General features: G+C 51.0%; 1 protein-coding gene across 1 annotated transcript; it reads left to right on the plus strand.

Moving 5' to 3' along the window:
• Positions 1-2,695: 2,695 nt before the first annotated feature.
• LOC116464072 (heme oxygenase 1) lies at positions 2,696-14,716 on the plus strand. The gene is made up of 5 exons (XM_032147354.2): positions 2,696-2,837; positions 5,126-5,246; positions 8,981-9,472; positions 11,913-12,012; positions 13,977-14,716. The coding sequence occupies exons 1-5, from the start codon at positions 2,815-2,817 to the stop codon at positions 14,105-14,107; spliced, it is 867 nt and encodes a 288-aa protein (XP_032003245.1). The 5' UTR covers positions 2,696-2,814; the 3' UTR covers positions 14,108-14,716.
• Positions 14,717-15,322: the final 606 nt, after the last annotated feature.

Consider the following 15,322-nt stretch of genomic DNA (forward strand, 5'->3'; position numbering starts at 1 on the left):
GTGTGGTGGTCAGAACTGTGGGGACTGGCTTCAAAGTGCCGTAGTTTGAATCTTGGCTCTTCCATCATTAACTGTATGATTTGGGAAAATGACTTATCCTCTTTGTCCCTCAGTGCTTATGTGGGCAAAATAGAGATGAAAATAGCTTGCAAGGCTGTTGTCAGGATGGGCTGCGATCACCCGCATGAAGTCTCTGATCGCGCATGAAGTCTCTGCACATAGTAAATTCTCAATAAAGCCTGGTTAGAATGACAGTTTGGAACTGTGGCTTGGTTCCAGCCCATTCTATCAGCCCGGCAATATTACAGCCTAACGATATTATTATTTTTTCCCAGAAAGAGACCTTGAAGCATCTATTCATTCAGGCATGCATTCAGTATTAACTGTCTGTGATCTGCCAGGCACTATTTCAGGAACTGGAAATTTACAAAGCAAAGTAGGCAAGGTCTCCACCTTTGTGCTTTACATGCCACTGTTGGGGCTCAGAAAGTGATACCAGGACGACTGGTGCTTTGACATGATGAGAGGCCTTACGAACTGCCTCAGAGTCAAGGCCCCTCTAAGCTTGTCTTGTTTCCCTAACAAGTGCAGGGAGAGACTCTCTCTGGAATTTCCTTATCTGACCAAGAACACTTCTTTCCAAAAGAAATGCAATTGTGTTAAGTCTTTTTTTCTTTCGAGACAGAGTCTTGCTCTGTCGCCCGGGCTGGAGTGCAGTGGCACTATCTTGGCTCACTACAACCTCCTCCTCCTCCCGGGTTCAGGCGATTCTCCTGCCTCAGCCTCCCAAAGTGCTGGGATTACAGGCGTGAGCCACCGCACCTGGCCAGTGTTAAGCCCTTTTTCTAGGAATCTCATCAAATATCCAGGAAAGATCAACAACTGGAGAGAGAAGGAAACTGGGAGTCATCACCAGACCCAGACAGATTTACTTGTTCTTCTGAGGACAGTCCCAAAAGATTACCTGGGGGACTTTATCTGCCTAGGACAACCTTTGTTCCTGTGCAGCTCCACCTCCACCTTCCCTTAAAGTCTGCCTTTCACCTCCAGGGCCATTCCATCTTGCTAATGATTTACTGTCTTTCAAAAGAATTGTCTGCATTCCCTATCTCCCTTCTCCCCCATAAAAAAGGCTAGGTAGCCTCTGTACTGCACTGGGTTACAGGGTCACCATTCTTCTGTGATTACCCCATTACAATATATTTTTGTATGTCTTTTCTCCTCTTAACCTGACTTTTGTTGGTTGATTTTCAGGGAACCTTCAGAGGAAGAAGGGGAATTTTTTTCAAGGTCCCTTAGCTCACCCTTGGGAGAATGATCCTTTCCAATACAATCTCGGAAGTGCCTCTGGGCTGTAGTGGCCCTAGGTTGAATTCCAGGAAGTTTTTTTTCTTTTTTTGAGAGACAGGGTCTTGTTCTGTTGCCCAGGTTAGAATACAGTAGCATGATCACAGCTCACTCCAGCCTCTACATCCCAGGCTTAAGTGAACCTCCAGCCTCAGCCTCCCAAGTAGCTGGGACCACAGGCATGTGCCACCATGCCCAGCTAATTTATTTTATATTTTGTAGAGACGGGGTCTCCCTATGTTGCCCAGGCCAGTCTTGAACTCAAAGCAATCTTCCCATCTCAACTGGGCTCAAAGCACTCTTCCCACCTCAACCTCCCAAAGTGCTGAGACTACAGGTGTGAGCTACCATGCCAGGCCTGAAAGCCATCTTAAAAAAAAAAATCTTAGAATGAGAATGATAGTATTGGAAAAGGACTGTATGAATCATCTGGTCCATTTGTTTTGTCCTGTGGGTTCACCCAGTGACCCTATTTCCCCTGAGTTCTAAGCAGTCCGCCTCATGCAGAATCGATTCAATAGGTGATCAGCAAGGTCCAGCTCTGCTCCGGGCCCTGACCAGGCACTAAGTATAAGTCAGACCTGAATGTGTCTGGAAGAGTGTCCCACGCATTCCAGCAGGGAAGCAGTTTGTATGACAGGTGTCCCAGTCCAGGAGGGTACCAGGTGCTGCCAGAGTGTGGAGGAGGCAGGCGGGGACTTAGTCTCCTCCCTGGGTTTGGACACTGGCTTCCTGCTTTATGTATGACACCACTGCACCCCTCTGAGCCTCAGTTTCCCCATCTGTAAAATAGGAGCGATCTACCCTCACAGGTCAGTTGTAGGGATGAACCATGAAAATACTAGAGTCTCTGTTTTTTGACAGGAACTCAAAAAACAGATCCTAAATGTACATTTAAAGGGGGTGTGAGGAGCCAAGCAGTCAGCAGAGGATTCCAGCAGGTAACATTTTAGGGAGCTGGAGACAGCAGAGCCTGGGGTTGCTAAGTTCCTGATGTTGCCCACCAGCCTCTTGCTCTGAGCAGCGCTGCCTCCCAGCTTTCTGGAACCTTCTGGGACGCCTGGGGTGCATCAAGTCCCAAGGGGACAGGGAGCAGAAGGGGGGACTCTGGAAGGAGCAAAATCACACCCAGAGCCTGCAGCTTCTCAGATTTCCTTAAAGGGTGTGTGTGTGTTTGTGTGTGTGTTTTCTCTAAAAGTCCTATGGCCAGACTTTGTTTCCCGAGGGTCATATGACTGCTCCTCTCCACCCCACACTGGCCCCGGGCGGGCTGGGCGCGGGCCCCTGCGGGTGTTGCAACGCCCGGCCAGAAAGTGGGCATCAGCTGTTCCGCCTGGCCCACGTGACCTGCCGAGCATAAATGTGACCGGCCGCGGCTCCGGCACAGTCAACGCCTGCCTCCTCTCGAGCGTCCTCAGCGCAGCCGCAGCCCGCGGAGCCAGCACGAACGAGCCCAGCACCGGCCGGATGGAGCGTCCGCAACCCGACAGGCAAGCGCGGGGCGCGGGACGGGCGCCTTTCCCTCCCAACCCTGCTCGCATCCCAGCCCCACCCCGGGACACTGCCACGCAGCGACAGAGCCCAGGAGCCAGACACTTGGCTCTGGAGTCAGGAGGCTCGGGGTTCTGATCCTGCCTGTGCCCGGAGGGTAGTTGGAAGGAGGAACTGTAATTTACATGCCTGGCACCCTGGTATGAGGTTGGTGACCAAGATGGGAGTGTCCCTAGAGTATCCAGCCTTTGAGGTAGCCAATTTTTTTTTAATCCAACTTTCGAGGTGTGTTTGGAGTTGCTCTACTGAATCTAGGTCTCCGGGGCTTTCCCGTGAGGGAGCCAGTTTTGTTTTAATCCAACTTTTGAGGTGTGCTTGGAGCTGCTCTCTGCTGAATCTAGATCCCTGGGGCTCCGCCAGCCTGGGGGAGCATGCTTGGTTCTCTTGGTGGCATCTGTCCCTCACTAGCTACGGAGGACCTGAGCCAGACATCACCCTGGCTACGGTGTTCCGTGTCTCACAGATTGCCCAGTTCAGGGAGGCGACATGCCCAAGAGTGCCCAGTCAGCAGGTGTCAGAACTGGGCCTTGAACCCTGGTCTGCCCACCTCCAGGTCTCACTCATTCCCTTCTTTCAATAATTTTTTTTTTTTTTAACTCCTGGGCTCAAGCATCCTCCCACCTCAGCCTCCAGAGTAGCTGGGACTTACAGACATGTGCCATTTCTCCTGAGAATTTGACCAGCTGTGTTGTAGAACAGGGGATGATGTTCCAGGAAGCAGGGCAGGAGAAAAGGGAAAAATGTCAATTCTGTGGGGGAGGCAGGGATACGGACCCATGACAGAAATACTCCCGGAAAGACTTTTTCTTTGACCAAAGCAGAATTTCTCAGGCTTTTTAACCCTGATGCCTTCATGATGAACATAACATGATAGGGGGTCATGAGATTTGCATCTGAAACTTTAACAAAATTCTGAATTAAATATTGGGTCTAAAAGCCAATCAAAGCAATTACCAACTTGGAGATGCCCGTTCATGGGGCTGCTGCTTCTTCCTGGGTTATGCTGTACCTCCTCCTCCTCCTCTCCACTGCGAACTGCCTGTACCAGGATTTCCCCCTTGGTTTGGGGGACTGTATTATTTAGTGTTTTAATGACTGAAGAGTGTTTACAAGGCCGCGAGAGCCACCACGCCCAGCCTGAATTTGTTTTTTTGTTTGTTTTTTTTTTTGCTTTTTTTTTTTTTGAGATGGAGTCTTGCTCTGTTGCCCAGGCTGGAGTGCAGTGGCGCGATCTTTACTCACTGCAAACTCTGCCTCCTGGGTTCAAGCCATTCTCCTGCCTCAGCCTCCCAAGTAGTTAGGATTACAGGCGCCCACCACCATGCCCGGCTAATTTTTTTTTTTTTGTCGTTTTAGTAGAGATAGGGTTTCACCATATTGGCCAGGCTGGGCTCAAACTCCTGGCCTCAGGTGATCCGCCCGCCTCAGCCTCCCAAAGTGCTAGGATTACAGGCGTGAGCCACCACGCCTGGCTCTTTTTTTTTCTTTTTTTCTTTCTTTCTTTTTTTTTTTTTTGAGGCGTAGTCTCGCTTTGTCACCCAGGTTGGAGTGCAGTGGCGCGATCTCAGCTCACTGCAAGCTCCGCCTCCCGGGTTCACACCATTCTCCTGCCTCAGCCTCCCGAGTAGCTGGGACTACAGGCCCCTGCCATCGCGCCCAGCTAATTTTTTGTATTTTTAGTAGAGATGGGGTTTCACTGAGCTAGCCAGGATGGTCTCGATCTCCTGACCTCATGATCCACTCGCCTCGGCCTCCCAAAGTGCTGGGATAACTGGCGTGAGCCACCGCGCCCGGCCTTTTTTTTCTTTTTTTGAGATGGAGTCTCTGTCACCAAGGCTGGAGTGCAGTGGTGTGATCTCAGCTCACTGCAACCTCTGCCTCCGGGGCTCAAGCAATTACAGGCATGATCGCTGGGATTACAGGCACCCGCCACCATGCCCGGCTAATTTTTGTATTTTTAGTAGAGATGGGGTTTCACCATGTTTGCCAGGCTGTTCTCAAACTCCTGACCTCAGGTGATCCACCTGCCTTGGCCTCCCAAAGTGCTGGGATTACAGGCGTGAGCCACCGTGCCCAGCCACAAGGCTGCATCTTAAAGCGATTGAGAACATGGCCTGAATGAGGATGGGAGTCTCTTGAAGGCCTGCCCACAGGTGGGTGGCTCAGCCGTTGGGAAAGACCCCACCCCCAGCCAGCTTTGTGTTCACCTTTCCCATTTCCTCCTCAGCATGCCCCAGGATTTGTCAGAGGCCCTGAAGGAGGCCACCAAGGAGGTGCACACCCAGGCAGAGAATGCTGAGTTCATGAGGAACTTTCAGAAGGGCCAGGTGACCCGAGAGGGCTTCAAGGTATGTGGCTTGGTGGGACTAGCCCTGGTGTAGGGTGTGGCAGGTGTGCGTGGACCCAAGGCTCAGACCAGTGGTTTAAGTGGGGATGCTGAGGGACCAGATGGGCATGTCCAGTAGAGTCATCTTAAAAATGATGACACTGAGCCGGGCACGGTGGCTCACGCTTGTAATCCCAGCATTTTGGGAGACCGAGGCAGGTGGATCACGAGGTCAGGAGATTGAGACCACGGTGAAACCCCGTCTCTACTAAAAATACAAAAAATTAGCCGGGCGTGGTGGCGGGCACCTGTAGTCCCAGCTACTCGGGAGGCTGAGGCAGGAGAATCACTTGAACCTGGGAGGTGGAGGTTGCAGTGAGCCGAGATCGCACCACTGTACTCCAGCCTGGGCCACAGAGCAAGACTCCATCTCAAAAAAAAAAAAAAAAAAACAGATGACACTGAGGCTCAGAGAGGGAAGGTGAGTTACCCAAGGTCACACAGCAAGTTCAGCCTGCTCTGTAATGTTGTGGAGGGGCTGGGGCAGCAGTGCTGTTGACTGAGCACTGGTTCCATGTTGGGCATTTTGTACACTTGGTTTCTAATCTGTGCTTCAACCCTGATGAGAAAGATGAGGACTGGAAGGCTCAGAGAGGTTAAGTGACTAACAGAAGGTCACACGGCCAGTAAGTGGAAAAGGCTGAAATCAACCAAGACCGATGTTGTTTCAGAGCTTGTACTCTGACCTAATTCTAATTTGCCTCTGAGGATAAGGAATAATATAGGTTGGGGTCTTAACAGAACCCTTTTCTAACAGTGAGACTGAGGGTGCCTCATCTAATCTCCCTAAGCCACGTTTTCCCCATCTGTAAAAGAGGATTTCAACAGCAGGGCTTTCTTAAGCACCCACTATATGCCAGGTACTGATTTCGCTGTTTCTCAGCACTGTTGTGAAATTCATGCAAATAGAAGGAAAGCACTTGACGAAGAACGGGGAAGATACTGGGTGTTAAAACATTAGCATGGGGAAAGGCTTGTTCAGGTTGAACAGAGGGTATGGGGGTGGGGAGTAGGGAGCTATATCCCACCACCTTCATCCCAGTCCCTTTTGCAATCTGTACCCTCTGCCACCCCCTACTTCCAACATGAGACATGCTTTATTTTATTTATTTTATTTTATTTGAGACAGAGTCTCACTCTGTTGCCCAGGCTGGAGTGCAATGGCAAGATCTCAGTGCCCTGAAACCTCCGCCTCCTGGGTTCAAGCGATTCTCCTGCCTCAGCCTCCCAAGTAGCTGGGACTACAGGTGCCCACCACCACGCCTGGCTAATTTTTGTATTTTTTAAGTAGAGACAGGGTTTTACCATGTTGGCCAGGCTGGTCTCGAACTCCTGACCTCAGATGATCCACCCGCCTTGGCCTCCCAAAGTGCTGGGATTACAGGTGTGAGCCACCACCCGGCTGAGACATACTTTAATGAGGAGAGATTTAACCTGTGGTTCCAGGCTGGGTGGGGTCCTTGGGCCTGTAATGGGTCTTCTTCATCCTCCTCCCCGCTCCCTTAAAAAGATGACGTACACCCAGTTGCTGCAGTGTGACTGGAGACAGTGGGTGCAGGGAGGTGAATGCTGGAATATCCCATCCCCAGCCAGCTTAGACTTTGGATTTTGCCTCTGAGTCACAGGGTTCCAAGGAGGCACCAAGATCCGTGAGAGAATCCAGTGCTCACTTACATTAAGCTGGTGGACGTGGCACTTATCACAGCCTTTCTCATGTGAGCGCTAAGTGCCAGGCTGCCCTCTGTGCTGGTCCAGATCCTCTCACTTAATCCTCACACCAGCCCCATCTAGTATGTGGCAGGTGAGGGAACTGACTAGCACAGTTGGCTAGCACAGTCACACAGACCTCAGACCATCCGCTCTAAGATAGGATAGGAAGCTGGGACCAGAGAAAGCAAGTGGCTCACCCATGGTCACACAGCTAAGGACTGGCAGAGTTGGGTAAGAACCAGGTCGGTCACACTCAAAAACCCAGGCTCTTTTGTACCAGGCTACCTGGCTTTCTGTCCCCTCAAGGAATAGAGCTGCTTTCAATGTTTATGGCTCAGAAATAACTTGGAAACTCCAACCTAAATATCTTAACTTTGTCCTCCTTCAAATTCAAACGGGCGTATTAATGTGTAACAGGAGTTAGTGCCCCAAGCCAAGGTACACTCAAGACCTGTTGCCTCAGCCCAGCATCCAGAGGTGGTGGGGTTCAGAATAGTCCTCCAGGAAGGAGAATTGTGCCCTGTAGTTGGTCATGCAGAGGTCAGAAGCCAGAAGCACATGGCCAGTCTCCTTTAAGCACTTTCATTTCAGCTATTCCCCTCTCCTGAACCATGGTGGGTCCCTAGCAATGCCCGGTCTTCAATCCAGTTTCATTTCTTACTAGCTGTGCAACCTCCATGTCTCATACACTCTCTAATCCTTAGTTTCCTTTTCTATAAAATGGGAATAGCAATTCCTTTGTTGGATTTTGTTTGTTTGTTTTCTGAGACAGGGTCTTGCTCACTCTGTTCCCCAAGCTGGAGTTCAGTGATATGATCACAGTTCACTGCAACCTTGAAATCCTGGGCTCAAGTGATACCCCTGCCTCGGCCTGTGGAGTAGCTGGGACTATAGGCATGCACCGCCATACCCACACCTGGCTTTTTTTTTTTTTTTTTTTTTTGAGTCGGAGTCTTGCTCTGTTGCCCAGGCTGGAGTGCAATGGCACGATCTCGGCTCACTGCAACCACTGCCTCCTGGGTTCAAGCAATTCTCCTGACTCAGCCTCCTGAGTAGCTGGGATTACAGGTCCCTGCCACCATGCCTGGCCAATTTTTGTGTTTTTAGTAGAGATGGGGTTTCACCATATTGCCCAGGCTGGTCTCTTGGCCAGGCTGGTCTCAAACTCCTGATCTCGTGATCCGCCCGCCTCAGCCTCCCAAAGTGCTGGGATTACAGGCGTGAGCCACCGCGTCCAGCCGGCTAGTTTATTTATTTTTATTTATTTATTTTTTTGAGATGGAATCTCGCTCTGTTGCCCAGGCTGGAGTGCAGTGGTGCGATCTCGGCTCACTGCAAGCTCCGCCTCCCGGGTTCACGCCATTCTCCTGCCTCAGCCTCCCGAGTAGCTGGGACTACAGGCGGCCTCCACCACGCCCGGCTAATTTTTTTGTATTTTTGGTAGAGATGGGGTTTCACCTTGTTAGCCAGGATGGTCTTGATCTCCTGACCTTGTGATCCACCCGCCTTGGCTTCCCAAAGTGCTGGGATTACAGGTGTGAGCCACTGCGCCTGGACCCAGCCAGCTAGTTTTTTAAAAGAATTTTTTGTAGAGGTGGGTTTTGGGCTATGTTGCCCAGGCTGGTCTCAGACTCCCGGCTTTAAGCAATCCTACCGCCTTAGCCTCCCAAAGTGCAGGGATTACAGGGGTTTGAGCCACCACACTGGGCTGGTTTGTTGGATCTTTATATAAGGATTCAGTTAGGCTGCTTGTTTTGCCCAGTGGGGTAAAAGAGTTTTAGGCTGAGAAAGTACATGATCGTCTTTTTCTCTTGTAAAAATCCCTCTGGCTGCTGTGTGAAGAGGATTGTAGCGAGGGGTGGCAGAAGGAGTCAGAGCCCAGCTGAGAAGTGATGGGGGCCTTTCCAAAGGCAGTAGTGGAGGGGACGGACAGAGGTGGGGGTCTTCTATGTGGCTGGCGGCCTGACCTGCTCACTCTGCTTTCAGCTGGTGATGGCCTCCCTGTACCACATCTATGTGGCCCTGGAGGAGGAGATTGAGTGCAACAAGGAGAGCCCAGTCTTCGCCCCTGTCTACTTCCCAGAAGAGCTGCACCGCAAGGCCGCCCTGGAGCAGGACCTGGCCTTCTGGTACGGGCCCCGCTGGCAGGAGGTCATCCCCTACACACCGGCCATGCAGCGCTATGTGAAGCGGCTCCACAAGGTGGGGCGCACAGAGCCCGAGCTGCTGGTGGCCCATGCCTACACCCGCTACCTGGGTGACCTGTCTGGGGGCCAGGTGCTCAAGAAGATTGCTCAGAAAGCCCTGGACCTGCCCAGCTCTGGCGAGGGCCTGGCCTTCTTCACCTTCCCCAACATTGCCAGTGCCACCAAGTTCAAGCAGCTCTACCGCTCCCGCATGAACTCCCTGGAGATGACTCCCGCGGTCAGGCAGAGGGTGCTAGAAGAGGCCAAGACCGCGTTCCTGCTCAACATCCAGGTGAGGGGCGGGCAGGCTGGGGCAGCCTCTGCCGCCCCCTGCTGTTCTTCCAAGGGACCCTTCTCATTGTAGGGGAGGGTGCTATGGGTCATGGTTAACACAGGGAACCAGGGTTCCAGCACTGCCACTTACTAGCTGGGTGATCTTGGGCAAATGCCTTCATCTTTCTGTACCTCAGTTTCCCTATCTGTAAAATAGGGATAATAATGGTACCTACATCTTAGACTTATAAGGCTTGAGTGAGTTTACAGCAGTAAAGTCCCCATAGCAGTGTCTGGCACAGAGGAAGCCCTCAAACATTCACTATTGTCATAATGGGACATGAAAATCAGTTGTAACTCTCTGTGACAACAGTCTTTGGCAACGTATAAGTTGTGGGTGCACTAGTGTATAGCCAGGTTGGCACTCCCAGGGTTACAGGTAGCCTCTGCCTTCCAGGGATTCTCAGCCTAGCCAGAGAGGCTTACCTCTTTCTACAAGTGTCTCAAATCCGGGGGAAGGTGGGGTTTGAGCAAAGCCTGGAAGGATGAATTCTTGGGCAGAGGTGGAGAGGTGAGGGGCTCCTTCTACCCAGATGTCATAGAGCCTTCTCTCTCTGCCACCCCCTGGAGGTGCCATGGGGCCTGGGGCTCGGGCTCATGCCCTCCTGGCTCCCTACTCCCAGCCGTGGATTGCAGAAGATTCCGGGCCTGGCCCCTGTTACAGAACAAGGCCTTTCCCTTCCACCCTCCCCCTTCAGAAAATCCAATCAGTCTTGGAGGAAGAAAATCTGTGTCTTTCAGAGAAGTGTAGGCAAAAGAAAAGGGCCAGGTGCAGTGGCTCACGCCTGTAATCCCAGCCCTTTGGGAAGCCAAGGTGGGCGGATTGCTTGAGGTCAGGAGTTTCAGACCAGCCTGAGCAACATGGCGAGACCCTGTCTCTATCAAAAAAAAAAAAATTAACAAAAAATTTAAAGGAAAAAAATGTTTTTAAAAGAAAAGGGATTTGGAGTCAGAACTGGCTCTCAGGCTCGCGCCTATAATACCAACACTTTGGAAGGCCAAAGCAGGAAAATGGCTTGAGCCCAGGAGTTTGAGACCAACCCTGGTAACACAGTGAGACCCCATCTCTACAAAAACATGAAAAAATTAGCCAGACATAGTAGCGTGCACCTGTAGTCCCAGCTACTTGGGAGGCTGAGGTGGGAGGATTGCCTGAGCCCAGGAGGTCAAGGCTGTGATTATGCTACTGCACTCCAGCCTGGGCAACGGCAACAGAGCAAGACTGTCTCAAAAAACAAAAAAAAACAAAAACAAAAACCAAAAAAACGGCTCTTGGCCGGCTGGGTATGGTGGCTCATGCCTGTAATCCCAGCACTTTGGGAGGCCAAGGCGGGTGGATCACGAAGTCAGGAGATCAAGACCATCCTGACTAACACGGTGAAACCCCATCTCTACTAAAAAAAAAAAAAAAAAAATACAAAAAAAATTAGCTGGGCATGGTGGTGGGCACCTGTAGTCCCAGCTACTCAGGAGGCTGAGGCAGGAGAATGGCGTGAACCCGGGAGGCGGAGCTTGCAGTGAGCCAAGATCTTGCCACTGCACTCCAGCCTGGGCAACAGAGCGAGACTTCGTATTTAAAAAAAAGAAAAAACAGCTCTTGGTGCCTGATCAGTCCTTGGGCAAAGCACTTAACCTGTAGGAGCTAGTTTCCTGATCTGCAAGGCTAACAAATACCATTCAGCACACCTCACCAAGGCTGAATTTCACAAATCTAAACTCAAGGGAAGAAAGCAGCCGCAGAAGAGTGCATGTACTAGGATACCACTTAATATTATTTCAAAACAAGCAATGCAGCCTTTTGCATGAGACACAGGCTAAGGACATGGGCGGCCACAGTGAACTGTAAATCCGGGATCATTGTTGTGGGTTGGGAGGGCAAGAGTAGGCAGGGGAGCCAATTGGGCTTGGAACATCTTATCTCTTAAGGTGGATGAAAGGGACATGAATTTTATTTATTTATTTATTTATTTATTTATTTATTTATTTATTTATTTATTTGAGACAGAGTCTCGCCCTGTCACCCAGGCTGGAGTGCAATGGGGCGATCTCAGCTCACTGCAACCTCAGCTTCCCAGGTTTAAGCAATTCTCCTGCCTCAGCCTTCCGAGTAGCTGGGATTACAGACATGCACCACCACGCCCGGCTAATTTTTTGTATCTTTAGTAGAGATGGGGTTTTACTATGTTGGCTAGGCTGGTCTCAAACTTCTGACCTCATGATGTGCCCATCTTGGCCTCCCAAAGTGCTGGGATTACAGGGGCGCACCACCATGCCCGGCCAATATTTTTCTTATCATCTTATTTCCAAAGTATTTCCTAACACAACTTAAGGTCCTACCTTCAGCTGGGACCTGGTAGCATCTCTCACTGAGACAGGCATGTGTGTCTTTTGTCTTTTAGCTCTTTGAGGAGTTGCAGGAGCTGCTGACCCATGACACCAAGGACCAGAGCCCCTCACGGGCACCAGGGCTTCGCCAGCGGGCCAGCAACAAAGTGCGAGGTGAGAGCATCCAGGAAGGGGCACTTCCTCTGGGCTACACATGGAGGGACCTGGCTGTCTGACTCTAGTATCTCTACTCCTCTGTTTTCTGAATGTTTGGTGGTGGTGGGTGTTGTTTCCCGCTGCCCCACCCCACTGCCCCTGTAAGGACAGGTTCTCAGGCCAGTCTTGGACACCTGCCTTCAAGCAATCCTCTTGCCTCTGCCTCCCCAAGTGCTGCAGTTACAGGCGAGAGCCACCATGGGTGCACTCCAGCCTGGGTGAGACTCCATCTCAAACAACAACAATAAATAAATTAGCCGGGCGTGGTGGCGGGCGCCTGTAGTCCCAGCTACTCGGGAGGCTGAGGCAGGAGAATGGTGTGAACCCGGGAGGTGGAGCTTGCAGTGAGCCGAGATGGCGCCACTACTGCACTCCAACCTGGGCGACACAGCGAGACTCCATCTCAAAAAAAAAAAAAAAAAAAGAATTTCTCAGTTTTGGCCAGGCACGGTGGCTCATGCCTGTAATCCCAGCACTTTGGGAGGCTGAGGCAGGGGGATCACTTGAGGTAAGGAGTCTGAGACCAGCCTGGCTGATGTGGGAGACCCCGTCTCTACTAAAATATAAAAATTAGCTGGGCATGATGGTGCACGCCTGTAATCCCAGCTACTCGGGAGGCTGAGGCAGGAGAATCTCTTGAGTCTGGGAGGTGGAGGTTGCAGTGAGCTGAGATTGCACCACTGTACTCCAGGCTGGGTGACAGAGCGAGACTCCATCTCAAAAAAAAAAAAAGAAAGAATTTATCCGTTTTAATTTCTAATTTTGTAAATAGTGATAGCTATACTCACACAAACAAAAGCTCTTTTGGATGCTTGGTTGCATTTGAGTATAAAGGAGTTTTGGAACCACAACATTTGAGAACTGCATCCTAATGTATCAGAAGGAGCAGGAGCCTTTAATATGAACAACACACATGTAAATGTCACAGCGTACCTGCTTGCTTGTACTTCCTGTGACCGCAGCCCTGGGCCACCAGACCTACGGCCCTGTTTTCTCTGGGGAAGCCCTTCTTATAGCCCAGGGTGGGGCTAGGATTGAAACCCAGCTGGTCTGGCTCCAGAGACCTGCTCTGGACTCTGTCCTGCTTCTAAAGACCTAGGGAGCACCCACTCTGTGCCTGAGGAGGAGGCGGGTGGCACATCTACCCAGGTTGCACGGCTGGCTCTGGCCTATCACGTTTTGAGTCTTTTTTTTTTTTTTTTGAGATGGAGTCTCACTCTGTTGCCCAGGCTGGAGTGCAGGGGCACGATCTTGGCTCACTGCAACCTCCGCCTCCCGGGTTCAAGCAGTTCTCTGCCTCAGCCTCCCAAGTAGCTGGGATTACAGGAACCCCTAACCATACCCAGCTAATTTTTTGTATTTTTAGTAGAGACGGGGTTTCGCCATATTGGCTGGGCTGGTCTTGAACTCCTGACCTCGTGATCCACCTGCCTTGGCCTCCCAAAGTGCTGCGATTATAGGCGTGAGCCACTGCGCCCAGCCCTATCATGTTTTAATAACCAGGGATTGGACTGAACTTCGGAGCTCCTGCTTTCTAGCCCCTGCCCCATCATCACCATGCTTAGCAAATGTGTGAGTCTGAGAGAAAGATTTACAGCTCATACCTAATCGCTGGCAAAGTTTTAGGAGAGGACAGGGCACAGGCAGAAGTCTGAAAACCATGCCTAGGCCCAAGAATGTTTTTACAACGTGGCCTGGCTGCACAGGGAAGAACAGACAGCTTGGAGAAGTAGTGAGCTGCCCATCTTTGAAGATATTCAAGCAGTGGCTAGAGGGACACCTGTTTGTGGTCTTGCAGAATCCTGGCACTGGGCAGGGACTGTACTGCAGACCCTGAGGCCACTCTGCTTTGCTTTTCTATGACATCAGACACCTTGATGCACGCCCACCTGTTACTGACCTTGCCCTGTTTTCTCTTTCAGACTCTGCCCCCGTGGAGACTCCCAGAGGGAAGCCCCTGCTCAACACACGCTCGCAGGCTCCGCTTCTCCGGTGGGTCCTTACACTCAGCTTTCTGGTGGCGACAGTTGCTGTAGGGCTTTATGCCATGTGAATGCAGACATGCTGGCTCCCAGGGCCATGAACTTTGTCCAGTGGAAGGCCTTCTTTCTAGAGAGGGAAATCTCTTGGCTGGCTTCCTTATCATGGGCACTGGAGGCTTTCAGGGCCTCCAGCCCTCTCACTGTGTCCCTCTCTCTGGAAAGGAGGAAGGAGCCTATGGCATCTTCCCCAACGAAAAGCACATCCAGCCAATGGCCTAAACTTCAGAGTGGGCCAAGGGATCAGCCCTGCCCTTCAGCATCCTCAGTTCCTGCAGCAGAGCCCGGAAGATACCCTAATGTGGCAGCTGTCTCAAACCTCCAAAAGCCCTGAGTTTGAAGTATCCCTGTTGACACAGCCATGACCACTTTCCCCGTGGGCCATGGCAATTTTTACATAAACCTGAAAAGATGTTGTGTCTTGTGTTTTTGTCTTATTTTTGTTGGAGCCACTCTGTTCCTGGCTCAGCCTCAAATGCAGTATTTTTGTTGTGTTCTATTGTTTTTATAGCAGGGTTGGGGTGGTTTTTGAGCCATGCGTGGGTGGGGAGGGAGGTGTTTAACGGCGCCGTGGCCTTGGTCTAACTTTTGTGTGAAATAATAAACAACATTGTCTGATAGTAACTTGAACTAGTTTTCATGGGCTTTGTTATTCTTGGGGAACTGACCTTTTCCTCCTTGGTTTCTTGCGTGCTCGGTAGGAGAAGTGGTGATAGGGGGTTGGCAGGAGCTGGTCTGTTTGAGAATACAGAAGGTGAGCTTTTCTTTTTATCTTTTTTTTTTTTTTTTTTTGAGACAGAGTCTTGCTCTGTCACCCAGGCTGGAGTGCAGTGTCGTGATCTTGGCTCACTGCAAGCTCACTGAGGCAGGTTCAATCAATTCTCCTGCCTCAGCCTCCTGAGTAGCTGGGATTACAGAAGTTCATCACCATGCCCAGCTAATTTTTGTATTTTTAGTAGAGACGGGTTTTCCCCATGTTGGCCAGGCTGATCTCGAACTTCTGACCTCAGATGGTCTACCCGCCTCAGCCTCCCAGGGTGCTGGGATTACAGGCATGAGCCACTGTGCCCGGCCCAGGAGGTGAGTTTTAAGCAGCTGGTGGGCGAATATTTGTGTTGAAGCCTGCTTGATACAAGACTTGCCTTTACGGAGGATGGGTTTGCCGTTTGGCGGAAATGAGCAGATTCTGTGGCAAAATTTGTATTTTTTGTCCAGTGACTATTAGGGAC

The sequence above is a fragment of the Hylobates moloch genome, unplaced genomic scaffold (assembly GCF_009828535.3).
Source record: "Hylobates moloch isolate HMO894 unplaced genomic scaffold, HMol_V3 SCAFFOLD_160, whole genome shotgun sequence".
In the NCBI taxonomy this organism is placed as follows: Eukaryota; Metazoa; Chordata; class Mammalia; order Primates; family Hylobatidae; genus Hylobates; species Hylobates moloch.